Here is a 27,868-nt window from a genome sequence, read left to right on the forward strand (position 1 = left end):
AGCCCGGGGTAACCAAAAAGGTCTTTACCCTCCTTCGCTCCGGTCAGATGCTGGGAATGCTGAAACAGCTGGCGTACCTGGACGTGTCCAAGAATAACCTGGAGATGGTGGACGAGCAGATCTCCGGTTGTGAGAGTCTGCAAGATCTGCTGCTCTCCAACAACACCCTCACACAGCTGCCTGGCTCCATCGGTAAACAATACAACCTACACACCCAATTGAACCCTTAAATGTTCCTTCTCATTATGTAAAGGTGACAGATCTATTCGAAATACGGAATCTTATTAGTTATTTGCATCCAAGGGTGAACCATTGTTCACCCATTAACGTAGTTTGGTTTGTTTATATAGTTTAGATTATTTATACTATACTATACTTTTATTTTTGATCACAAATCTTTAACTAGGGTTCAGGTCCTTCAGGTGCTTGAAGTGCTGTAATTTTGTCTTTACAAATTGAAGTACTGGAATACCATGAAAATGCTTGCAAAAATGCTTGAATAGTCCTTGAAAAAAAACCTATATTTGAAAGCCTGTGATATTCCCCCTGGTTTTGTTATTCAAATCGAAACGTAATAAAGGATGGCTTTTACGACATATATTATAACAGGGAAATGTAAATTTAATCCAGCATGGTTGGAAAAATAATCTTATAATAAATGACAATGGTGGTGTGTGTGTGTGTGTGTGTGTGTGTGTGTGTGTGTGTGTGTGTGTGTGTGTGTGTGTGTGTGTGTGTGTGTGTGTGTGTGTGTGTGTGTGTGTGTGTGTGTGTGTTCAAGTTCAAGTTCAAGAGATTATTTGTCACATACATATACATACGTTCATACATATATGCAGTGAAATGTCATGACACCCGGTGATTACTCACAATAAGCTCTATAAATACTAAAAAATACCAAAATGTGCGTAATCGACACAAGGTGCGTGTGTGTGTGTGTGTGTGTGCGCACATAATAAAGTAAATAATAGACAGTTGACATTGATTATAGTGCTAAATTTCACCTAATGTTTAGGTTATCTAACATAAGGCGGGCTTTTTCAAAATATTTATCAACATTACCTTTTTTACAACAAGAAAATGGTGGCACTAGAAGTCAGATGTGGCGCCAGATATACAGGAAAGAAGAACATATTATCCATCGATTATGTGCGATGCAATTACGGTATTGATGATTGATGGTGCTTTGAGTTAATCTAACAAAAATCTATTGGGGATATTTCTTTAATGCCATACCACAGCTAGCGCTAATCAATAACAATCCCGAGCTCTCTGTAATCATCTCACTATCTCTATCTCGCTCTCTCTATCTCCCTGTTTAACCCATCAGGCTCCCTGAAGAAACTAACCACTCTGAAAGTGGACGAGAACCAGCTGATGTACTTGCCGGACTCGGTCGGAGGGTGAGTGTTAACAGCATTAGATTCAATATCAGTGATATAATCCCTCGAAGCGGCAGATTGACAAGGGTTTTTTTGTTTGTTTGTTTTTTCAATCCTGTCCCCCTTGATCAAGAACCCTATCCTCTGCAATGCAGCCATTTGGACCGGATCAAAGTTCTAATTTAAAAAAAAATCCCATTGTCCCATCCGCTTCTTTGGTTATTTCTCTTGAGTTTGTTTTTGGTCACTGGCTGTTACTCGAATGAAAATACAAACGATGAAAGCCGTGTTTTCAGCTTGTCAGCCCAACAATTTTATGACTGTTAAATCTGCTTGCAGCAGTAGTTTTCATGTAAATTGCAATGAAGTACAAGATCGACCTCTAAAGTTTGACATATTTTAAGAGAATATGAGACACGTTCGACACCAAATGAAATGATGCTTGGAGTGTTCTTGCAGGCGCTGGCTGCAGCCTTAGAGGTCAGAATTATGTCCTTTCACTCTTATCTCTAATGATCCATCACAAAGATTAGACTTCAGTTTAATCCACGCACATTTTCAATCTAACCCCCTGGATCCGAAGAAGAAATGAATAAAGATTTTGACTAATGCAATTGATGATTAGGTTCTAGAGTGAGCCGCTTGTCGACCATTGTTTCCAAACACCGTCAATTATCCCGTATGTCACTACCCGCGGTGCACTTTGACACAGATTATGTAAAAAAGCCTATGGTTTAGCATAATCCCATGCAAGGATTGTAGCTTAAGCATACTGATTAAATATCTAATCTTTTTTTTTTTATGCTGATTTATCTGTAGCTGTTTGTTCAGTGTGCCCTCCGCCCCTAGTTGTGGTGTTGTTCCTTGTTTTATGTCTGCAAAGAAGAAGCAAATCCCCTGTTAATTCCGTGGCTTCAGAAAATATGGGGCCAAATGATAGCCCCTTTCACACGTATTTCCTATACATCTATAGCACATAGTAGTATCCCAGTAGGTAAATTACTGGGATAACCTTTTCAGCACCGCAAGTGATTTTCACTATTCACACATGCAGCCACATTCAGGAACGTTTCCGCCTAGCACCCTTTCATACTTGCCATGATAATGCCGGAATAGATGGGTCAAGGGACAGTCCGTTCCATTGTAGATGCGATCGTTTGGACAATTTGTGTCGGCAACCGACGTCCAACCTGAGAGGTTTCGTTTTTTTCCTGGCTCTCCGAGACCAGCACTTCGGTTTCCACCTCCCCATCTCCCCGCCCCTCCCAGACAGACTCGGTTCCCTCCGCTGACAGAGCCGGGACAGAGCCCCAGTTCTGAAACTCCAATAGTCCGAAAGATGTCCCATTGCAGCCGGGAAGGTTGGCTGAAGTCATTCTGCATGATAATCTGTTCTTTGAGAAACGATGGGAGATTAATTGGCGGATGAAGAAAGATAAATTTGGCTCAGAGTAGATGAATTTCATTGTGATTTTTATTTACAATGTTTGTTTTCGTTATGCAGAATGACCTTATTGGACGTGATGAGAAACTGAAACAGTTTCTCATCTTTGTAGCCGATCACCACGGTTGGGATCAAACTCACCATTTTTCCGAATGTTAATACTGTAATATCTCCCCCCCCCTCCCTCTCTCTATTTGACTATGCACGGTGAAAGTTTTGGAAAAAGTTTGTGAATTCCACTTTGCTCGATCTTGTAAAAACCCTCCAAAATATCACGTGTTTCTATTTATTTTCCTAGGCTCACAGTCCTGGATGAGCTGGATTGCAGCTTCAACGAGATCGAGGCCCTGCCCTCCTCCCTCGGTCAGTGTGTCAGCATCCGTACCTTTGCAGCGGACCACAACTTCCTCACACAGCTCCCCCCGGAGGTGGGTGTGTGCATGGCGCACGCTGTCGTACGTTGGCCGGCCTCGGTCAGTTGTAATGCTTTTTTTTTCTGTTTTCTTATTTGTTTGTTTTCCGCTCGCAGATTGGAAACTGGAAAAATGCAACTGTGCTGTTCCTGCACTCCAATAAATTGGAGTGCTTACCGGAGGAGATGGGAGACATGCAGAGGCTCAAGGTCATCAACCTCAGCGACAACAAGTGAGCGCATTTTGAATATCAGCCATTGCATGCTGGGTTCTTTCTTGAAGTGCTTGAATTTTGTCCTCGGGAAATTAAAGTTCTAGGAAACAAAAGGGGCCATTTTCCAATGGCCCCCTTTTGTGCTGAAGTGCTTGAAAAGTCCTTGAAAAAACACGACCATTGGAAACCCGTGATAAATCCCCCTGGGTTTGTTTATTCAAAGCGTAATGTAATAAAACATTTCCAGAATGGCTTTTACGACATCGATGATGACAGGGAAATTTAGAATTGAATTTAGTCTTCAGCTGTTTTTTCTTGTCCTTTCGTGATGTCCTTTCATGATTAAATAAAAAACTGTAATGTCATAAATAACTGATCTAGCTGGTTGCACACCCGACATGCAGATTCCCTGCGTTATGTTCTGTGTCAGTTGCCACCATGGCGCAGCAGAGCGATGACATCAGTAAGTGGCAACTTAAACTCTTAAATATTATTATTTTTAACGCTAACAAAAATAAGCGGTGCAGCTGTTAAATATTCGCAAGAGTTTTGAGTAAGTTAACATATTATTTGTGCTTAATGGGGCGTTTCTAGTGTACGTTGAAGCAGTACATTATTTATCTTTTTTTACTTTTTTTGTATTGTTTTCATATTGGTGCAATTTCTGTGACTGACCTGGACCCCTTGCATTGCTGCTATATTTATTGGGGGTCCAGCCCACAGGCGATTCGCCAAGGGTCACGTTCCGCCAAGCGCCGCGTTCCGCAAGAACTGCTTGTGCCAATATTTTACGACATGGTGCTTTACGGTACTTGCGAGTGCATGGGAGCAAGTCTAAACAAAAATGGCAGAACGCGGTCCTATTATTTATTGGATGCATTATTACAACACTTCACCACCACCGGCAACGTAAGGTGAGGTGAATTAAAGTTTACACTACACGGGGTAAAGACGCCTGTTTGTCGTTGATATTTGTTGACCACGACAAAATATGCCTGAATTTGTGTAGTCTGATCCCGGCATTACGGAAACTCAGAAAACTGTAATACATACCTAACACGACTAAACTGGACCCTGTGTATTGCTGCCTGCAGCTATATATATTATTATTATTATTATTATTATTATTATTATTATTATTATTATTACCAAAAACAGTTTGTGTAAAATGTGCAAGTTAACTTCTGTTCGAGCAGGAGCTTTTGTGACCAAAAGGCGCTATGTAAGTCCATGGAGAGGGGTGGAGGCTCTAAATGTGGCAAATATGCATTTTTTCATTTTATGTTATTGGAGTGCACACACACATCACAAAGCTATTGTGTATTTAATATGAACGAGAGTATTCTAATAAAATGTTTTATTACATTCAAGTACTTGGTAAATAATTAGTTTCTATCGCTTGAAATCCATACTGATTTACTGTGATATCCTTCATACTTTTGCAAGTATGGCCGGGAAATTGGCATTAACTTTCATTCTAAGTGGTATTCAAAAGGTCTTAAAAAGTCTTAAATTTAACTTGGAGAACCCTGGGGATGCCCTGAAACTGACACTTTCAATAGTAGATGACAATGACATTAATAGATACAGACGTGGACAAATTTGTTGGTACCCTTACAGCTCATTGAAACAATGCTTCATTCCTCCTGAAAAGTGGTGAAATTAAAAGCAATTTTCTGTATTCCTGCATGCCTTTGATCTCATAGAGTAAAGCAAAGAAACAGTGAAAATAGATCAATTATTGCTAAAGAGATCAATTATATTCTAAAATGGCCTGGACAGATTTGTTGGTCCCCCTTAGAAAGGATTATACACAATAGGATTATAGTGATTTTTAGACTATTTTCTTTAATGGTATCACACATGTCTTCAATCGTATAATCAGTCATTCAGCCTATTTCAATGGAGAAAAGTCACTCTGCTGTTTGGTATCATCATGTGCACCACACTGAACATGGACCAGAGAAAGCAAAGTAGAGAGTTGACTTGGATCAGAAAGAAAATGATAGACAAGCATGTTAAAGGGGCTCAAGAGCATCTCCAAGCAGCTTGAACTTCCTGTGATTACAGTTGCAAATATTATTAAGAAGTTTAAGGTCCATGTGACTGTAGCCAACCTCCCTGGACGCGGCCGCAAGAGGAAAATCGACCCCAGATTGAACAGAAGGATAGTGCAAATGGTAGAAAAAGAGCCAAGGACAACTTCCAAAGAGGTACAAGCTGAACTCCAAGGTCAAGGTACATTAGTGTCTGATCGCACCATCCGTCGCTTTTTGAGTGACAGTGGGCTCCATGGAAGAAGTGCCCAGGAGGACTCCACTTTTGAAAGAAAAACATAAAAAAGCCAGACTGGAATTAGCTGAAATGCATATTGACAAGCCACAATGCTTCTGGGAGAATGTCCTTTGGACAGATGAGTCAAAACTGGAGCTTTTTGGCAAGTGACATCATCTCTATGTTCACAGACGAAAAAATGAAGCTTTCAAAGAAAGGAACACCATACCTACTGTGAAACATGGAGGAGGCTCTGTTACGTTTGTGGGCTGCTTTCCTGCGTCTGGCACAGGGTGCCTTGAATCTGCAGGGCACAATGAAATCTCAAGACTATCAAGGTAGTCTGGAGCGAAACATACTGCCCAGTGTCAGAAAGCTCTGTCGCAGTGGCAGGTCATGGGTCCTCCAACAGGATAATGACCCAAAACACAGCTAAAAGCCCCCAAGAATGGATAAGAACAAAACATTGGACTATTCTGAAGTAGCCTTGTATGAGCCCTGATCCGAATCTTATCAAACGAGCAAACTGCTGCAGTTTGCTCAGGAGGAGTGGGCCAAACTACCTGTTGACAGGTGCACAAGTCTCATTGAGAGCTACAGAAATCGCTTGATTGCAGTGATTGCCTCTAAAGGTTGTGCAACAACATTTTTGTCCATGCCATAAAATACTCTGTGGCTTCAAAAATCAAAAGCAAAGTCTGATTTATATTAAATATGGAATAAACAATGATGCATGTCAATTAATTTCGTGAGTTTCAAGTTATTCCAGAGAAAATTGTGGGTTCTTTTTTTTTGTCGAAGGGTACCAACAAATTTGTCCCTGTCTGTATACTTATGTAAACTATCAACAATGAAACTAAGAATATATTATATTTTAGTTAATAAAAGATCACATTGAAAAAGGCATTAAGTTTGTTTTGTGTGAAATCCTAGAAAATGGGTAAAGTAGTGCTTTAAAAAGTACTTGAAAATCCTCGAATTTCATTCTGGAATGGCAAAATGAACGCTGTCACATGATGCAGTTATTTAATAAACAAATGTTGTCGTGACGCTCAGCAGAATCAGTAAACTAATGTCTACCCACGACGCCTCGTTCTTCTCGCTCTCTTAACAGACGGTTTGTGGCCGTGTAGTGACTAAATAGATGTTTGTTTGTTTGGTTTCTTTCAGGTTGAAAAATCTTCCGTACAGTTTCACTCAGCTCAATCAGATGACTGCTATGTGGCTCTCAGAAAACCAGGTGAGTGCTCACATGGATCGGAAAGTTGCCACTTTGGGGGCCAAGGTGTTCCTTGTAGTTCTAACAGTAGAGGTGAAAGTACCAGTTGTTATTAATCTATAACTTTGTAAGAAGCTCTGCTTACTAACCTGAATCATTCTTATGTTCAATCCTTTTGTTTCATTATTTGGAATTTCATATATTCCAAGTTAGGGCCAATATTTATTGTTGACAACAAGATGAGAGTTTATTTGCAGTAATTCAGGTCAAGCCAATTTACTTTCCCGTAGTAGAAACTAGGATTATGAAATGATGTGCTTCCCGCTATTAGTCATCTCTTCTCTGTGGTGAGTAAGACAGTGTGAACTGTAGGGATGACCGAGGTGCGTTGACGTAGGTTGACCTGAAAATGAGCTCTTCTGCGGCTTCCCTCGAAAATATTTTCACTCAAATGCTCGATTACTCGTTTTTTTTCCCCCACTGAGTTTTGGGTTGATGCAGGTAATAGCACCATGAATAACAAAGGCCCTTTTAAATGTGACGTGAATGAGGTGATTTCTACAACGTAATACTTTTAGTTATGATTTTTGGAGCATAAATGCAAGTATGCAATATTTATGTGTGTGTATATATAACTGCGTAACCAATAGAGTATCCAAAGATAATCACTGCATTTTTTTGTGTTATTCTTTAAGAAATGCCTGTGGTTGCAGAACACATGTATTTTTTCCTTATCTTTTTATTTTATTATCTTTCCCTCAGTCTAAGCCCCTTATCCCACTCCAGAAGGAGGAAGATCAGGAAACGCACAAAACCGTGCTCACAAACTACATGTTCCCACAGCAAACAAGGACCGAGGAGTGTGAGTACCCGATTTGTGACGGATTCGTGGTTTTCTTCTGGTTTTTTCCTTCTGCTTTTTGTTCTTCTGTGACCTATTCAAGCATCTGAAGTTCCATCCGGGTTGACAAACCGGTTGGTTTCACTTTGAATACTTTGAATGAAACTGAAGCCTGCCTTGTGTTTGGATGCACCGTGTTTGTAGCGAGTCTGCAATGAACACCCGAGGCTACCCAACGCGCTTTTTAAATTAGTGCTCTAATGGCATTTAATCACTACTATACTTGCTGGTTGTCTTACTCTATTTTGAGATCATACAATCCTAAGAAAGAAGGAATGTCCACTGTTGGGGGGGGGGGCGCTTTGTTATCCGAGGAGGCCGCTTTCGTGTCACGCACCTGTTGGTTTCAGCGAGGTTTGCTATTACATCGGCCCCCACCTCATGGTGGCGTCGGCTGCAGGATCTTTGACACATGCACATTTAAACGCACACATTCAGACTATTGAAGTGGAAGTCATGTTGGCACCGATTTCATCCCCAGAAGTTTAAGCACTGAAACACCTTGAAGACAGCCCCCTTTTGCACTAAAGTTCTTGAAAGCCCTTGAAAAAAACACCATCATTGAAAACCTGTGATATTCCCCCTGGTTTTGTTATTCAAAATGCAACGTAATTAATTAATTAATTATAAATAATATAATATAAAAATCCAGAATCGCTTTTTCACCATAGGAAATGTAACTTTAATCCAGCATGGTTGGAAATAGACACTTATAAAAGCAGATGACAACGAGGTGTGTGTGTGTGTGTGTGTGTGTGTGTGTGTGTGTGTGTGTGTGTGTGTGTGTGTGTGTGTGTGTGTGTGTGTGTGTGTGTGTGTGTGTGTGTGTGTGTGTGTGTGTGGGACTGAAGATGATATCATATTTAAAGTAATAAAGATCACATTGAAAATTTATTATATTTGTTTTGCGTCCATGAAGGTCCTTGAAAAAGGAAACAAATAGTGCTTCAAAAGGTACTTGAATTTCCTTTTTTAATGCAAAAATGAACCCTGTACATATTTGGCGACTCGCTGTTTATTTTTATTTATTTTTTACATTAACAAGCTTCCATCTGGATGCCAGGTGGGGTCGTGATGCACCGCACAACACTGCCGCCCATGCCACAACCCTCTGTTGATTTCAGTTCAACAATAATCCTGATGATGGTTTTGTCTGACAAGCTTAAGTGGTGTGACACGGAGAAATGGCGAGTGCAGATGTCAGAGAATGATGTCAATGATGACAATGATGGATAAGGAAAGTGAGAAAGTTGGAGGCTAAGCATTGCTATAATCTGGAAGTTTTAAATTTACATAATTCACGTTAGACCCATAGTGGGAATAAAGTATATAGCTATAAAGAAACACTTAATCTGAGGTAGGCTGTATTTGGATGTTGTTATCAGCTGTATGAGTCACTGTATGGCACTCCTGCCATACCCCAGTCAATTCGGTTCTGTGTAGAATAATTGTCTGTCGCCAAGATTCCCCGACTTACTCTTGGACCTATAATTCTCCTTTGCAGAACTTAGCTCTCATTATCTTTTCAATTATTTGTTGGCTATAAGAGAGTCTATATAGTTGAGAATAGGTCAAATCAAATGTCAAAGGCAATAGTTTGATATATTTTGTATTGGATCCTTGTCTGTATCTCTTCATTGTTCAGATGGTCTCGTTCTCCTTGCGTTCTGTGCATAGTAGAGTGTTATTTGATTTTGTTTTAGTAGAATAGTGAATTGGTTACTCAACGACAAAAGGCTCTTGTATTGTTTTCGTAAGCAAGAGGCTGTGCGGTTGACTTGTAACTCTGTTCTGGGACCCATGACTTCCCTGCCTCATGTGAGTTGGGCTCCATCTTCAGGTGAATGTCCCAAATTGCATACACAACAGGCTTGGTCAACCCATTTTACCAGCACCCATTTTGAACATACTGAAAACAGCAATGACTTCCAATGCAGCCACTTATTTTCAACACTGTACATTGTGTGACATAGCCGGTTCTTGTACCGTTCTGCAGACATTCCCAGCTCGGATTCGGAGAGCTTTAACCCTTCCCTCTGGGAGGAGCAGCGCAAGCAGCGAGCGCAGGTCGCCTTCGAGTGTGACGAGGACAAGGACGAAAGGGAGACGCCGCCTCGAGTTAGTATTACTCATTCACTTCATTTATACGTCACTTTTTTTTTTTGTCCGAATAAGGCCAAAGGTTGAAAATAGAACCTCTATTCGTCACCAATTGTACCGAGGTCCCATAACTAACAAAACCTCCTGCCTCCTGTAATCTTGTAAGTGGTTAATATGCTGTGTTAAAATTGGTTTGCATGGTATCGACTGAACACGACTGTCCGTGCTAACCATAAGCAATGTGCAGGATATATAAGAAACAGCAGGAGCTCATTAGAAAAACCTTCTGCACCAATTATTCTTTCTCCTATGTCCCACTGGTGTGATCTTGGGTGATGCTGTCCTCTAAGCTGTCTGTCTGACTCTCCTGCTTCCGGTTCACCGTGCACTGGCACATTCAAGCCATGTTTTGAATCCGCAATGTGTACATGTGTTTGCTCTCCCAGGAGGGAAACCTGAAGCGCTATCCCACCCCATACCCAGACGAACTGAAGAACATGGTGAAGACTGCCCAGTCAGTGGCTCACAGACTTAAAGAAGACGAGTCGAGTGACGAGTCGGGAAAAGAGTCAAGGTCGAACGAGCGCAACCATATTGGCGTGCAGGATGTGGGCGTCAAGGTTAATATAATTTTGTTATTAACAAACAGCACCACCTTACAGGATTAAGATTCATCTCTTGCATTCTTCTACCTCACTTACAACCATAAAACAACAGTATACTGCATTCATTATACCCTTTCAATGGTAATCTAGTATTCTATGTTGTACTAATTCAGTAGAAAGTAATCTGTGAAAGTCGGCCTACCTGGCAAGTCAATTGTGTTTTTATAGCTAGTTTAGAATTGCATGAAAACAAGGGGTTTTTTTGGGGTTGTTTTTTTTTTATTGAAAGAAGGCACATCTCTTTTTAAACTTGACAACTGTGCTTAGGTGATCGAGGCTCCATGTGCCAATGGCAAAGCAATGGAGATGGATCCTAACTCCCAAGTCGAGAGCTCCACAGCACCTAAATCCATGGACAACTCTGAGTCCTACAGTACTCAGAAGGCCTCGCTTAAATGCTCAGAGACCTCCACGATGAACCACGAGGACACACTGGAGGTACAAAGGCACTATTTGAATCACCTAAATGATTAATAATCTCACAAACGATTGTAATATTACTTACAAGGTTTCAAGTGAAGTGAGCACCTGAGAGCTTGACTGCTGTCTGTCTGTAGGACTCTGAGGACCTGTCCGATGAAGAGGAGGAGATGAAAATAGCAGAGATGAGGCCCCCTCTCATCGAGATCTCCATCAACCAGCCTAAAGTTGTGACCCTAAGCAAGGACAAAAAAGGTACCACTGTTTTTTATTAATTTGTTTATTTGTTCCAGTCGTACTTAGGTTTTCTTCTGTCATCGAATGGGCCCAATGTCTTTCAGTCGTAATATGGCAAAAACGTTGCTATGTTAAACGTACAGTAAACTGTCGGTTATTTTAATTTGGATTGACAGATGATGGAAAAGATGCAGACTCCCTGTTGGATGACACAGTGGCCAACAGCAATCAGAACAACAGTAACTGCTCATCACCATCGCGCATGTCCGACTCCGTCTCTCTGACTACAGACAGCAGTCAGGACAACTCCCTTTGCACCCCAGAGAAAGAAGCAAAGATGCCCTTTCTACCCAAGAGCAGGTGAACTACCTTTCTTCAGTTGGTCATGATACCAAGTTAGTCTCACTAAATGTTGATACATTCCTATTCCTATTTACACCCTGGTTTCTTCACATAACAAATAGCCCTGCTGCTTCCGTCCTAGGCAAGAAGACGAGAATATGAATCAGCATAAAGAGACCACTCCTCTCCTCCACAATGGCAATGGTTCAGACATGTCATTGCAAGCCCTACTAAAGTCCCAGCAAACTCAGCCAGAGAAAATGGAAGACTATGACCTCTCCATGGAGTCGAGACTTGCCTTCATCAAGAAAGGTATTAACAACGGCATGGAGGAAGCCTACACCAAGTGGGATCAGATCAATATGAATGTCTCCAAGCTTCCGCCTGATAACATGGTTCAACTTGACGGCTTAGACAAAACCAAGAACTGTTCCATAACCAATGAGGACTTGATTAACAAGCAAGGGTATAGCAATAACAATGTGGACCATTTAGAAAATGGAAACCAGCAAGTTAATAGCATGGGGAACAAGGGCCATGCAGTGTCACCACTAAGAGCAGAAACATCTGCAATGCATATGGTCTTGACAGGTCTGACGGGCAGCAGCGACATGTCTCTGTCTCGCAGCACAGAGGAACTCTCCCCCGAGAAAAGGTACCCGCCACCTCAAGTGATGAAATCTCAGAGCATCACTAACATTGAGAATGGGGGCATGAAACTATACTCAGTCGATGGGGATGGTGACACCTGTGACACCAAAGCAGTGGGCCGGGTGGCCGGATCTGCTGTCGGGGCAGGAGCTCAGGGCCAGACCATAGTCAGGAGCAAGTCAGCCTCTCTGCTTAACGACCAAACCCTCCAGGTCTACCCAAGCTCTTCTGCTTCCTCCTCAGACCTGCTCTCCAGCTCCTCTAAGCCCCCAGCCAGCACCAGCAGATATCAAGTCTCTTCCAGCATGGCCATGGGTATCCCTCCCCCTCAGTACAATATCCAGTACACAAGCAGTGCCATGCCCAAAGAGGGCCTCTGGACCCAGAGGACCCCAATTCCTCCAGAGCACCAAGGCTACCAACCTCCACCTCAACACACACTAGCCAACACCAACTATTCCAACCGCAATCAAGCACCTCCCTACCCTATCCAGCCTCAGCAAAGGGGACCTTCCTTGGGTCCAAGGCCCTCTGGAGACATGTGGGCTAAAGAGAGACTTCAATCTTCTGGTGCTCCGCCTCGAGCCAGCACTCTGCAGAGGCAGAGCAGCAGCTCCTCCACAGTCTCTATGGGAGATCCAAGGCGGATACAGTTGCCTGAAGGAGAGTACATGACATACAGGGACATTCACACCCTTGGCAGAGGACCGCTGGCAATGAGCCATGCCATGCAGAGGCCCCTCTCAGCACGTACATACAGTATCGATGTACCTGGAGCCTCCAGGCCTCAAAGCGCTAGGCCACAACCCCATGAACTGCCGGAGAGGACCATGTCCGTTAGTGACTTCAACTACCAGCACAGCAGCCCCAACAAGAGGCCTAACACACGGGTGAAGTCCGAGCACTCGCTGCTTGACGGGCCGGTTGGGGGATCAGGAGGCGCTGGCGCAGGAAGGGTGCCGGCTGACTGGAGAGACCAGGTGATTCGTCACATTGAGGCCAAGAAAATGGAAAAGGTAAAAGCAATCTATGCCAAAATAGTTAACCGATGCCAGTTTACCCCTTAAAGAAAAATGCCTCACACTCACGCATTGCATATGTAAAATAATTTGAGCAGTGTTTCCCCTATGCACCTGGCAGCGTCAGTTTCTCTTCAGAAAGTAACATTATATTATTTTCGCTATGGATGCTTCATATCCAGGTCAATTCACACACCTGTGAGTAAAGCATATAAAAATGTAACTTTGCGCTTACCTGATAATCAGCAAGATAATTATAACAAGTACCAGGTAGATGTCAACAACGAAGAAAGCGATTCTGATCGTGGATTCAGGATTATCATTCGCCAAAGGAAAAACAGTCCTGCAACTTCACGTGAATATCGCTGTGCGCAGATTGCTGTTGGCACGGTACCGGCAACTAGACAGTCAACAGAAAGCCTGTTATAACCTAGAACTGCCAACGCAGCCCCACAAACCGCAGGCTGTGGGGGAGTAGTGCGAGCGGGTGCTCAGTGTTGGCAGCTTTCTGGCTACAAGCGTGAACACGTGCAGTGCTTCCTGGTCCTTAGTCTTGCGAGACTGGGACACCTGTTGGCTGTAACGCGTATTAACTCCTAAAAGCTTCAGAAGACACATACGTAGTTTGGATAGCTGTTTATTCTGATAATAATATTAATAATAAGAAGAAGAATTATAGAGTTGAGTGTGCATAGTACGCACCCCGCTTGCATGTGTGCTTTACCTCCGCTGCTACAACTTCATCCTAGGGGAAACACTGTTTGAGCTGTTATGTCTTTTTCAACTTTCTGCGTCATCTGTCGATGGTTCTGAAACTGATGCCTTAGTCATTCAATTTGTATGTGAAAGTGGGTCTTATCCAATTATTATTTTATCCAGTTATTTTCCCGATGATCGGCACAATCATTATGTTATAACTGGGAGCTGTGAATGTATGGCCACTTCCTATACTCAAGTAAACTCAAAACGATAAAGTGACTTTACATAAAGGGGCAACACGATGCACAGTTTCACTTACTCATCTATAGCCCAAATATTTTGTCTTGCATTTACAGTACATCTGTGCTTAATGCTGTAAACTGTTGTCATGTGTATTGAATGCCATCATTAGTGGATTGGTGGAAGGACGCCACTTAAGTGTTGGTCGGTGTTGGCTTTTCTATGTTATCCCTTTGTTTAGAATATGCTGTCTCCGTCCTATAATTCCAATTATGCCCCGCTGAGCTGGTCTCACTACAGCAGCTCTAGGGATAGGCATGCCGGCCAAGGTGCTCTGGCCTTAAGTCCCAGAGACGGACAGACCTGCGGAGCCTTGGGCTTCAGTGTGAGTACTGACTTGTAGCTAGCCCCTAGAGCTCTTCCTAAGCCCAGGCTTCCAGACCCCGCTAGCCTCATATCGCCTTAAGTCGGGGAAATGCCTGTTTCCTTTTATTTATTTTATTTTATTTTTTTAACTGAGAAGTCATCACTGATCTTCAAAAAAGTATATCTTAAACATCGCAACTAAATTAAAGCTGCGCCCAAATTGAATATACCAATACATCACGATACCATCATGAGTATCACAATTGTTTATACAGCTGTGTAAATATCACACAACACAAATTTTGATACCTAAGTAACTAAGTCCTTCAGTATTTGTGTGCAGCAAAAAAAAAACATTCTATAGTGTGCAAACGTTTGTATTTGAAAGTGGTGTATAACCTTTGAATCCATATTTCTGGTAGATTTCACTTCAGAACCAGTATTGGCATCAAAACTTAAGAAATGATCTCCAGCTCCGTCTGTATCTGACCACCACAATCCATGTGATACCTTCTCAGAGGGAAAACGGACAGACTCGTCTCGAATGTCTTGTTCTTAAACGCTTATTGAGTGTTTTAGAAGTAGCTCTGTTTAAAAGGGGAACCCTTCATATTTGTACCAAGACAACATTTCTCCAAGAGTCGGCTTCAAACTCAACTTTTACAGATCGGACTATTTCTGGTTTGTTGAAAAATCACTTAAGTTTATCGCAGACTACATTGATTTTATTTTGGTAATCTTTTTTCACCCTGTGGTAAGTATTTCCTCGGGAGATTTACATTTGGACTGCGTACTTCATTAAAGCGATCTACCATTAAGGTGCTATACCAGACCATTATAGGGGGTTGGTTAAACCAAGCTTCCCTGGAGCTATAGACCAGATCCTCAGTTATACGTTTATTATTTAATGGCCATGGTACAAAATGCCCCCCTTTTAAACCTGCCCACAACACCCAATATCCCACCATCCTTTTATCCCTGCAACCTGCAGCAGCCCTGTCGCAGGATAGATGCTCCTGTAGGTCAAGTCCCTGTGATTGCACAATATTTTCCGCTCCCTTTTTAAATGTCACTTGAAATCATTCTCCTGCTCATTCATCATCTTCACTCCCGCTTTTGATCACTTCAGAAACACTTCCGAAACACTTCATAACCTTTCACTTTGTGTGTGGAGATGAAAACTGTGTTTGTCAGAGGTAAGTGGTAGGAACGTGTGTCTCGTTAGCTAGTGTTCTCTATAAGCATTCAATGTACACTGTGTTTGCCATGTTCTCACTTTCCGTGTAAATGATGTATCTTTTCAAGTCGGCTGATGTGCACAATTCAAGTGGTGGATAGAGTCTGAATTAATGACTAATGAAAAATCCTAAAGCATTTTCATTGGAGGTTGACTTTAAAGTTACACATTCCCTTTATTTCCCCATCCTGCCTAATTGTCCGGAGTGTTGATTATGTCGAGGTGTTTAATGTGGTCGTTTGTTTCCCCGTTCAGGATGAAGTGTTTGGTCCCCCAGGGCAGAGCTACACCATGGACCCTCATAGAAAAGTAGGCATGAAACCCATGAACAAAAAATAAAGTGTGTGTGTGTGTGTGTGTGTGTGTGTGTGTGTGTGTGTGTGTGTGTGTGTGTGTGTGTGTGTGTGTGTGTGTGTGTGTGTGTGTGTGTGTGTGTGTGTGTGTGTGTGTGTGCGCGCTGTATGTACACAACCTGGGTTATAACTACAATAATAACACTGGAGACATTGCAATAATTTTGTGATAAGGTATACATGGTAATAACATGGACGCCCATTGTTATCTCCATTGTACTGTACAGTATTCATATTTATCCATCTGTCAACCTATAGTTATAGAAGTTATTTTATTTATCTACATAGCCACACTGCCACCCAGCCCCAGCATTTAAGTTTAAACTTAACTCGTCCTGTGCATAGTATCCTTTTTTCTATTTGTATATTCCGTTATTTCAGATCTTTTATTTGTCTATTTTTCTTTGGAAACGTGGATATTTCTGCACACGTGGCTGTATTCGTTTCATTGTATATTTTTCAGACTGATGACTTACTTGACGCCTCCGCTTCACACAGGTGCCTTTAGCGAACGGCCAGACGGGCGCGGCTGTTCGTCTTCAGACGAGCCAGGCCCCGGTGGCGCGTCACCCTTCCAGAGAGCAGCTCATCGACTACCTGATGCTTAAGGTGTCTCAGCAGTCCCAGGGGCCCCCGCGCGGGCCACAAGACACCCTGCAGCAGGAGGTGAATGGACACCTTTTTTTTTTTTTTTTGTATCGATAGATTGTTTTTTTCCTTTCTTTTAGTTGCCAGTGAAATGACTATCAAGTGAGAGTAACCGGCGACCGGGTGTGTTTCAGATCCGTGTGAAGTTGGAGAAGAATCCTGAGCTGGGTTTCAGTATATCAGGAGGAGTGGCAGGAAGGGGAAACCCTTTTCGCCCGGACGATAATGTATATCCCCTCTAACGACCTTCATAACCCTAGAAATAACCCAGATGAATTGTCCTCCAACCAAAAATACTTTTAAGATATTCTCATTGTTGCGTCGCCATTTATTCGCGAGCACCTCGGTGTCAAATGACTCAAGTTGGTGTCTCCGCTGCCTTTCCAGGGTATATTTGTGACAAGGGTCCAACCCGAGGGCCCTGCGTCCAAGATCCTCCAGCCCGGCGATAAAATAATCCAGGTGATTTCACAGAACGTCAGCAAGACACTGACGACGCCGACGGATGGCAATGTCAAAAGACTTGGTAGAGATCTAATATGAGATTGATATATGTTATTAACACATACTTATTTTTTTTTTTTGCCCCCACAGGCAAATGGATACAGTTTTGTGAATATTGATCATGGGAATGCCGTCTCCCTCCTGAAGACCTTTCCCAGCACTGTGGATTTGATCATCATGAGAGAAATTCTCGCATAAGACTCGTTTTTTTGGGTTTTTTTGTCTTGCGGACAACGAGGGAGACTCAAGAGGTCCAGGTTCGCGCTTGTATTTTTGTACACAAAAGAGAAGGGTCTATGGATACGTGTGGGAACTATTTATGACGAAGACGGCGCGGGGTTTGGGGGGGGGGGGGGGGGGACTGGAACCGGCGGGTGGAGAGAAGCGAGCGAATATCTGGAAGTATGCGTCCTCAAGAGGCCATCACTGTGGTTCGGAGTATTTTTATATCAAGGAAGACGGAGACGTGCTCATCTCCACACACGCAATCGTGGAGCTCTCTTGTACAGATGTTTTTTTGTTTTCGTTTCCCCGGTCATCATCAACGCCTCCATCAAGCGCTTGGTTTGGTTTCGATAGGGGGGGGGCATGAACTGTAGCTGACCACTAGGGGGCAGGGCTCCCTTTTTGTCATTCAATTTGCCTTTCTTTTATCACTGCTTTTTATATTTTGATTATGTTGAAACCACTTGTGGGTCGGCTGTGTGATCTGTGACGGGGTGGGGGCGGGGGGGCAGCGTGACGTGCTGTTTTGTTGACATGAATGTAGAAAAACGATTTCTTTTTTTGTTTTGATTTTGTCCTCGGAAGATTTAAGGTGCGTGTCGGGCGTGAGGATGGTAAGATGAGTCTCACCTCTGGCTCCCCAAACCCGTGGCCATCCTTCATTTGGACGACGCTTTCCTTGTTAAACCAAATCATGTAGTGGGTGAGGGTGGGGGAGGAAATGACGCGGATCCAAGTCTAAATCGGAGCCCTTTAGGGTTGGCCTCACGTTTATCTGAAGGTTCTCATCGAAGGCGGCCGTCAGATAACACAAGAGTACTGCAAGAGTACTGCTATTGCATCGACTTCAGTATCCAACCTTCTTTTGGGGTGGAGGGACCACAGTTTGCCTTTTCATGTAAAGTTATGTTCATTTTTATCAGGCCCATCGCTTCATTCGTGAGCAAACAGTGACTCGTTTGCATTTAATTTGCTATCCAGAGCATTTGGTGTGAAGCAGGGAGAGACGTAAAGTTGTCAAGTGCCATAGACCTTGAACTGTTTGAACACGGGAGGACACTCGACTCCAAGACCGAAGCAATACTCGCTCACTCACTCACAGCAGATGAGACGCTCATCTCTCAGTACATTTTAGCATTACGGCTTAGAAGCAATACGAAAGAGAGAGAGAAAGAAAAGAAAAAAAAAAACAACACAAGCAAAATCAGCATTTTTAACAAGACTTTTAGTAATCACTGGTTTTACATGACTTTTATATTGAAGGGGGAAAAAATCTTTTGTAATAAAACGTCACAGTTAATATGAACGGCTGTTATTTAGGTTGGTTTTTTTTTTTTGTTTGTTTCGTCCATGAAATTAGATTTCTCTGCATTGTGTAACAGCGAATGTTTTTACCACTTTTGCCCTAGGCTTTTTAACTTGCTTTTGAGATTCAGATTGTTTTATTTTTTTTTCAAGCCTTAGAATGTCATCAATCATTTTGGAAACTAATCTATAAACGTATACAATCTAGGCTGCGGTCACAAGATATTTTTTATTGTTTTAATTAATTGCATGTTAAGATAAATGCTGTTAGCGTCACTCTGTGATTGGAACCCTTTTTTTTGCATGAAATCACCCTATTAATAGTAGTCTATTAATTCAGTGGTTTAAAAAAATATATATATTATTCCATGAGACGTATTTCCAGACGTGATGGAAATGATCAAATTTATATACCAAGTCACAAATTCTCTAATATCTAAGTTACCACTTAATTATATGTACAATGTATAATTTTGTATTTTTCCCCCCACATTGATTTGGTTACAGCCCTTCCCTCACATGTGCTCCACAGTGGTGTTGGTCACTGTACCTGTATGTAAACATTTTGATGGGAGACATGCTCCTGACACTGTCAGACCTATAAGATAAACACTGTGGTCATTTACAGGTTTTTCCTATCTTATTATGATTGCTATTATTATTGTTGTTGTTGTTGTTGTTGCAGATTGCTGTATTACTTTGGTTTTGAATCAAAGCGCAAAGACTGGTAAATTTAATTCAGAAAGGCAAATGACATTGCTCCTGCAGCCCTCCCTTCCTACTGCATAATGCATTTTAAAGAGATTCGATCATTTTTATTATTTTTTGTGCTTTTATTGTAGATCATTTTCTGTGATATTAGAAAAATGTTTTTTTCTGAAGTCTTTTTTTTTTTTTTTTTGATATGAATGTCAAAAAAATACAGTGACCATGGAGACAATCTAACCTGTTGTCGCATTGTCTTTACCCAACATTTTTTATGTTTTCACATAGTTCTTATTTATTTAGCAGTCTCCTGTGAATTTTAGACATTACTATTAAAATGTAAATACTTTCAAAAACATAGAATTAATCACGGCATCAGTGGCCCAAGTTTATAAAACCAGCAATAAATTGAAATGCAGAGGCAACCCTTTTGATGTATAGGTAGTAATTATGACGTTTCTCTGGAAACAGCCACAGTAGAATTATTGATATGCATTTATCCAACATTCCAGATTTTGTATATAGATATCCTGTTTCTGAAGTAACCTGTGGAAAATAAATAAACTAATGCTCTTCATTGTTTTGTGGTGGTAATTTCTGCCCCTTTGGGGTACATCTAAAATGAAATGCATGGATTGTTGATCCCTGTTTTGCTACTTTTTACAGTACTTAAGTTTAAACTATTTTATTTAAATATCAGGTTAAGAGTGCAGACAAATTAAAATTACCGGAGAAGAATTATAGATGCATACAGTATGTATTATATATTATGTAAAAATAAAGATAATTACAGTTCTAGCACCCAACTCTGCTCATAGACGGGGCAACATTTACTGTTGAATAAATTATGTCTGGGTTGGGAAAACAGTACTGGCATTCGCCACAGGGTGTCAAAACACAGGCTGAAGGATTCCTTTATTCATTAGACAAAGGTATGCAAGTGACTACACTACTACACATGTATAGAACAACCTTAGTGGCTGCTGAAACATTTCAAAGGAACATCAAATTCTCAATGTTTTTCAACAATGAGCTTGTCATTAGAGAGAACTACTGCTTTCATTAAATGGGACTAAATGTGCGATCTGAGGCTAGAGAATAAAGCCCTGGTATTCTGGCTTCACCTACTTAAGCAAGGAAGGTTCGGATGGTTCCCTTGATCGGGCCTCTGCAGATCGGGCACTTTCGCAGAGAGCGGGCACACTCCTTGCACACCACCAGGTGTCCACATGGGATGAAGACTATGTTGACCTCTTTATCCATGCACACTTTACATGTGCGTTCCTCCAGCAGAAAACGCAGCTGTTCCTCAATAGGCAAGTCTGAGAGATCCTGACTTGGTGATGAGGCTTCATTTGCCTGGGTCATTAGATCTCCAAGCAGGAGAACACTGTTTTGGATCCAGTTTCGGAGGGCCTCTGCTGCTGCATTTCCCTTGCTAATGACCAGCTTTGTGAGCCTTGCGGTCTGTTTTTGAGCAGATGGCTGTGCCAGATGACCAGGATATTCCTCAGCAGTAGCACTAGTTGGTCTGGAAATGGTATCCAATGGTGGTGAACTCGATCCATGTAGTGTGGTAAATGTTCGGTTGTCTGGTCTTGTGTTTGGCCCCTTCACTTGTCGTTGGCTGTCAAAGTCCTGACACCATGTCTCATAACTCAGCCATTCAGAAAACTGTTGCAGGGAGAACATTAACTCTGGCTGCCGTTGTGCGGTGCGTTTAAAGGCTGCTTGTTGCTCTGGGGGCAATTTGCTTAATAGGCAAGCAACATGAGAGCCACAGTTTAACTCCACCTCTCCTTCAGGTCCGAGAGATTTTAGCAGGCCAACTAGAGACTGCACTTGTAAAGTAAACCTCTCAAAAGCCATAGCATCTTGCCGGCGCACATGAGGGGACTCCAAGACACTTGCGATCTTCTGCATGGCGATTTGGTGAGGCCGACCATATATATCCATGAGCGCAGCCATGGTATCGCTGTATGGCGTAGCAGAGTTCAAGTATATATCAGCTATTAATTTAGCTTCTTCCACCTTTAAGTGGTCAATAAGTATTTGATACTTATACAGTTCTGTTGCATCAGTGGGCAGCAGAATTTCCAGGGCGAGTTTGAGCCTCATGAACTCATTTGAGTCCCTGTGACTAAGGTTGGGGATGGTGGGTCTAGGGTCCCAGTGTGATGGAGGCAGCCGCCCACGGGAAAAGGTGGCTGTTGTTGAATCATATCCCGATGTGACTGGGGGTGCTGGCAGCTGTAATTGAAACTGTCTATGACTCACATCTGACAGAGTAGGCTTCCTGATAGGTGATGTATTCCGTTCTTCCCCACCAGACCAGGGAGGGGGCACTAGCCATTCCTCCTCTTCAGCCACTCCCTCTCTGTATTTTGTGGGTCGGTATGGAGTTTGTGGTGACGGTGCAGGGTGCCAGTTGAGGGAATGAGCATGTGTAGTCTGACTTGAGGTGGGTGTAGGTGGTTCAGAATGGAAACTCCTGACTGACCTTAAGAACCCCCTAATCTCTGCATGTGCAGCCTGCTGAGCTTGAAGCAGCCTCGCATTCTCGGCCTGGATTGCGCTGATGTCCTTTATGTTTGTTGAGGGCCAGCAGTCTCTTAGGGCAGAGCGGTGATGCTCTTGCTGCAAATGCAATTTGCCGCAAATGGTATATCTTTCAGGTGGGGCAGCCAACACCTTTCTTAACTCCAAACTTTGTGGGCCCCTCTCTCGATGGGAGAGGACATTGCAACAGCGAGTGGTATAGCTAGTCATTATACCACTGTGGTAATCTTCCATCGAGGCTAGTGGCCGTAGAACACGCTTCGGTCTGGGTCCTCCACGAGCCTGTTCATCCGCTTGATATGCCATTTCCATTGGTAAATGTGTCGGATCTCAGCATTCGGGCCCAAATGCAGACGCACGGAGGCAGAGTTGAATGCAGCAGATGCAGACGTTTGATATAGAAGGGCGAGGAACAGGAACACACCAGGCAGACAGGATACGCTTAACTACTAGCACTGATAACGTGAACCGCTAACTAACACTTAAGTTAAGGATCCTACGAACCGACACAGGGAAACAGAAAACGGCACTTAAATACCCCTGGGAGTCCTTTGTGACATCACAGCTTTGTGACAGGAATGGGAAATTCCCCTGACGGGGTGTGGGGTTAGCACTAAACAGGGGTTGGGCCTGGTGGCAGGGCTGAAGCTGACAGGGGGAAATGTGAATAAATCGGCGGTATAAATTTGCAAATCCCAAAATGTGCTGCAGCTGCTTTAAACTGGCGGGTTGGGGCCAATCCACTTCTATACACCGATTGAAACGAGGAACGAGATGAGCAGTGTTATTCACTTCACCTGTAAATGGTTTCAATGTTGTGGCTGATCGGTGTATGTTATCTGTGGCTGAGATGATGAACCCTAAGAATGATGTGGTGGACACATGAAACTAACATTTTGCAGCTTTCACAAACAGCTGGTTCTCCAGGAGCCATTGGAGAGCCTGGCAGACATGGGGGACATTGGGGACGTGCCCTTGTGCTGACTAGGGAAAAAAACGGAATGTCATCAATAGAGACCAGGAGCATATCGTGGCGCACGTCTTTGGCAAGGGCCTGGAAGACTGCCGTGGCCAACCTTAACCAAAATGGTAGGACCGGGTTCTTGTAATGGCCACCAGGAGTGTTGAAGCTTTTTTCCTGTCATCCCAATCTCTAATGCACACAAGATGGTAGGCATTGTGCAAGTCGAGTTTGGTGATGGCCGCGGAATCTGTCAAGTGGTTGAAAGCTGAGATGAGTGGCAGGGTATCTGTTCTTGACCATGATCTTTTTCAGGCCACGATAGTATTTAAAGCCTGCAGTACCTTATCCTCCTTATCCACAAAAAAACAAACAGGCCTCTGCTGGGGAGGAAGAGGGCTGAATGATGCCGGCGGCCAGTGACTCTTCTGTATTTCTCCAAGGCGTTCATCTCAGGGCCAGTAAGGGAATACAACCGGTCAGGCGGGGCTAATGTCGCCGGTAGGCAGTCAATGGCAGAATTGCTGGGTCAGAAAAAAGAGATCTCTCTTAGATTTCACAGTATTCTCTGGACTTTGACAGATCTGACAACTACAGAACCAGGCGGAGGTGGAACTTATCAGATCCAGGCCAGTGGGCGTGGCAGTAGGCAGGTAGTTTCTGGTGTGCTGCGACCCGGTGGGGCTGTGGAGAGCGCTGCCGGGTGCCTTCCGGGGCCCCTGAGAGGCCGCTTACTGTTGTGGGTATGGATTGGGGTGCGGGGGATGGCTGTCAGCCTATGCTCCGGCTGAGCGGCTTCTCTGCGCCGGGTGCCCCGGATGGTGGAGGGCCCATATATCTGGTGGCCGGCTGGCGTCGGCGGGGGGGGCTAACATCCAGGTGCCCTGCACTGAGCACAATCAGCTATGTGGATGGGCGCTCAGGGCTGGGTGGGACGTCTAGTCGGCTGCAGTGGGGCGGGCCTCGCTCTTGCGCAGGGCGCTGATGGACAGAGGGGTCCCGCCGGCTCACCTGCGGAGTGGTTGGAGCGGGTTGTCGGTCTGTCGGCATGGGGCCTGGCTCTGGGCCTGGGGTCCGTACCTGAAGCCAGCGGCTCGGGTTCTGCGCCTGCGTCTTGTGCCTGCACATGGGGGTGGGTTGTGTATGTGCGCCTCAGGGCTGAAGGGTCTCCTCGCACTCCCTGGTGCTGGGTTGTGCTCCGCAGGGCCTGGGTGTGGCGGTTGTTCTGCTGGCTTCTGGCTTCTCTGGGGGCCCGGGGGTCTTCTATGGCTGCGGAGCAGGGTGCCTGGGGGCTTTCCTGCCGCCGTGTGATGTCTGAGGCTGCAGGGCTTGGGGGTGGCTTTGGGGCCCTTTCCACTGCTTGGAGGACCTTATACACCAGAACCAATTGGTATAAGTCCTGTACGCTCACCGGTGGACACTTGACACACACACACACACAAACACACACAAACACACACACATACATACAGGCGGAGCCCAGATGCGCTCACGCCACCGGCACCTGCTTTGAACGCCCCCCAACACCCTCCTGGTTGCATCCCTCTCCATTTCTTTCTCATTTACTGCCTAACTATGGCAGGAAGAGGCCACGTGACCAATTGCTGTTCGTTTTCCTGGACCTTATTAACGTTTTTTTGTCAATACATGTTGTCGTCCGATGTTTATCAAGATTCAAGATTCAAGACATTTAGTCGTCATATACATACTTTCATACATATATGCAGTAAAATGTAATGCAACGCACCTGGTGATAACACACTATGTCCTCGGGAAAGATTTCTTTCTAATAGACCAACTAAATGATTCCTAAAACGTAATACAGTAAGTCGAATAATACTTATAGAATAAAATAAATAAAAAATATATATAGAATAAAATAAAATAAAATAAAATAAAATAGATAAAGGGAATATGCTTATGTATATGTGATAGGCAATTATGTATGTACAGATATGTGCATTAAAGTGGCATGTGAATGAAGTGAGGTAGTGTTAGTGGGATAATACAGCACAGTATACAACAGGACGGCGCAGCAATACGGCATCACCGAAACAACCCTGAACAATGACATAGTATGCGGTACAGTATGCTAAATACAGTACAGTAAAGTAGTGGAGCCTATGTGTGTGGCTCAGTGAGGACCCCTGGTGAGGTCAGCATTGACAGTTCTTATGGCTAAACATGGTTTATGTTTTTCCATGTACATTTTGTTGTTTGGTTCTATGTTTAATTGTCTCACCCGTGGTGATTCTCTCCCCCTCTTGGAGTCATGATAAGTTCTTTATAGACCCAAACATGGTAAAATAGTTCACCAAAGCGGGGGATTGGTGGTGGTTCTGTACAACAAAAGACTGTGCTCTTGTCATCCTACAGGCCGCCCACAGAACAGAATTATTGCGGCAGTTCTTGATGATTTAAGAACGAATAAAGAGTTGCATTGCAGGTTGAGAACTTGAACTCCACTTGCAGACTAACTCTGTCCTATGTGCAGTAGCATACAAATACTCTGGGTTGTATGCCTAGCATGCTGACAGCACAAGTGGAAAAAAGTTTTAAAAAGGCAGTATGGACCCTAGACTGCGCGGAACCAGTGGGCCAGTCAATATGAGGGTTGTGTGCCTTGAGCCATAGGTGGCTGAAGACACGAGGGAGATGAGGGTAATCTAGCAGATGCAATTGTATCATTTTCGTGGTCACCAGAAAATGCAGGCTGACTGGCCCACTCAAATGCCATTCACTAGATTTTTTCAGTTTTTGTTTTTAAGCACCATTCTCTGTAAACCGTGGAGACTGTTTCGTGTAAAATTCCCAGTATAACAAACGAATAACGATCACTCCAATGATCGTTGGTGCCAGTCACTTTACTATACTCACTTTGATCACTTTGATCAAATCACTTTGAGTACATTTCTTCTCCATTTTGACGTTTGGTCTGAACAACGACTACGCCTCTGGACCATGTCTGTAGGCTTCTCATACATTTATGCATTGAGCTGCTGGCACATAATTGGCTGATTGGATATTTGCATTAATGAGCAGGTGTCCAGGTGGACCTAAATAAAGTTCCTGACTTTGTACTTTCTTTCTCATTTCACGGCTCCTGCCCTCTACTTCTCACTGCAGCTCATCTACACCTCTAGGGGAGAGTTGTGACATCACAAAGATGTCACACAAAGATGCCCCCAGGTAGCTGTGGCTATGGAGCTTTGGGGCGGAGCTATGTGGGGAATTCCCTCAATATGTTTGCATGTGTCTCCACGACGACGACTGGACCTTCTTTCCGCAACACAAACATCTATAACCATTTATAACCTGGCAGTCATTGGGGCCTTTTCCAGTGTGATTACATTTTTACTTTAACTTTCAATTGTTATCAGAGTGATGACCAGGGTATTAAGTGTGCTAGTCTAAATTCTATAGACTACCTGGCAATAACTATCAAATGAAATCGTCTTCACTTTTTTTAATGTTTGTTTCGTTTGAATGCAAGTCTAATATCCAAGACAAAAATAGGCATTGGTGTTAGGGTCTGCATATTTTTCATCAAAGATGACATTTTCACCGACTTAAATAAATTGTGTTAAATTGCCTTTGTGGCAGTTTCTATTAAAAATTGCCAAGAGCCCAGGTCATGTAGAGTGTACTGTATATGTATAAATAAACAAATAAACAAAAGACGAACGAACGAATAAACAAACAAATCAATCAATCAGTCAGTCAGTCAGTCAGTCAGTCATTAAGTAAATAAATACAAATAAACCTTAGTTGCATATGTATATAAACTCATGTAACAGGAAGGGAAGATATGCTGAGCAGCAAATAAATAATGTTGATGTGAATGAAACAGGAAGAAGAAGAAGAAGTTTAATTTATCGAGAAATTGAGAAAAGATGGCAGGAACTCAAATGGATTGAGAACAATGACAATAGTAAGACTGTAATTTCATCATTATTAGATTAAACTGTTAGATAATGATTATACTGTACATATTATTCCTCACGAGACGTAAAGACAAAAAGCCTGATAGACACTCCATATTTTATTCAAGAATACAGATGAAATGGCAAATTATAGTCACAGTATATTTCGACAATGAACAGAACATTTTGAGAGAAAAGTCGATAATTTTGAGATTAAAATCAAAATTAGGGATCCTTAAATTATATATCCTACTTGATTCTCAAAAATGTTCATCTCGCAGTATTTCCTCTTTAATCTCAAAATTTGAGATTAACGAAAAAAAAAAAAAGAATATGTTTTTGGTTTCCTTTCAATAAATTTCATTTAATGTTATTCTCGAAATACAATCATAGTAATTTGACTTGATTCTTGGTGACACGGAAGCCCTATGTGTTGACGTAGGGGAATGTAAAGTTTGCCGGTCGGCATCTTTGGAGGACCACTTCCATTCAATTGTATGGTGAAATAGCTGAAATACACGAAATGTACAAAAGTGGAGAAAGGGAGGGGGAAAAAGAAGGGTCGATGTTTCACACAAGATGGTGGCAAGATATTCTGTCCGTTTTTCACCTAACAAGACTCCCAAGCCATCGTTTAACTCCAAAAAATGCAGACCGACATTAACAGTTAATGCGGGTTTCCCCAAAACATGGCGGCTTGCTCCAGCAATGTGACGGCAGCTCCACGTTCGCTACTCACACTTTTTTTTTTTCCCGCCGGTTTTTCACGACAACAAGAAAATTCTCTCGCAGCGAGTTTTTGTTGTTTGTTTTGCAGCGAGAAAATTAGCTCGTTGTTGTTGTCACGGAGAGAGAGTGAAGG

At 43.0% G+C, this 27,868-nt stretch overlaps 1 protein-coding gene across 2 annotated transcripts in view; it reads left to right on the forward strand.

The window, feature by feature from the left end:
• The window catches only part of erbin (erbb2 interacting protein), a 62,986-nt gene extending 45,378 nt beyond the window's left edge, over nucleotides 1-17,608 (forward strand). Inside the window, exons 10-27 of one of the 2 annotated variants that reach the window (XM_080017791.1) lie at nucleotides 48-192; nucleotides 1,331-1,403; nucleotides 3,125-3,254; nucleotides 3,356-3,471; nucleotides 6,898-6,967; nucleotides 7,709-7,808; nucleotides 9,844-9,965; nucleotides 10,394-10,567; nucleotides 10,880-11,050; nucleotides 11,170-11,287; nucleotides 11,446-11,629; nucleotides 11,754-13,278; nucleotides 14,462-14,605; nucleotides 16,079-16,132; nucleotides 16,675-16,842; nucleotides 16,959-17,051; nucleotides 17,212-17,286; nucleotides 17,419-17,608. In XM_080017791.1, the coding sequence (XP_079873917.1) occupies nucleotides 48-192; nucleotides 1,331-1,403; nucleotides 3,125-3,254; nucleotides 3,356-3,471; nucleotides 6,898-6,967; nucleotides 7,709-7,808; nucleotides 9,844-9,965; nucleotides 10,394-10,567; nucleotides 10,880-11,050; nucleotides 11,170-11,287; nucleotides 11,446-11,629; nucleotides 11,754-13,278; nucleotides 14,462-14,605; nucleotides 16,079-16,132; nucleotides 16,675-16,842; nucleotides 16,959-17,051; nucleotides 17,212-17,286; nucleotides 17,419-17,526 (3,570 nt within the window). In that variant the 3' untranslated portion in view covers nucleotides 17,527-17,608. The remainder of the gene's footprint in view (nucleotides 1-47; nucleotides 193-1,330; nucleotides 1,404-3,124; nucleotides 3,255-3,355; nucleotides 3,472-6,897; nucleotides 6,968-7,708; nucleotides 7,809-9,843; nucleotides 9,966-10,393; nucleotides 10,568-10,879; nucleotides 11,051-11,169; nucleotides 11,288-11,445; nucleotides 11,630-11,753; nucleotides 13,279-14,461; nucleotides 14,606-16,078; nucleotides 16,133-16,674; nucleotides 16,843-16,958; nucleotides 17,052-17,211; nucleotides 17,287-17,418) is intronic. The other variant, XM_080017792.1, reaches the window with a different exon arrangement.
• Nucleotides 17,609-27,868: the final 10,260 nt, after the last annotated feature.

The sequence above is a fragment of the Zeus faber genome (genome assembly GCF_960531495.2).
Source record: "Zeus faber genome assembly, chromosome: 17".
In the NCBI taxonomy this organism is placed as follows: domain Eukaryota; kingdom Metazoa; phylum Chordata; class Actinopteri; order Zeiformes; family Zeidae; genus Zeus; species Zeus faber.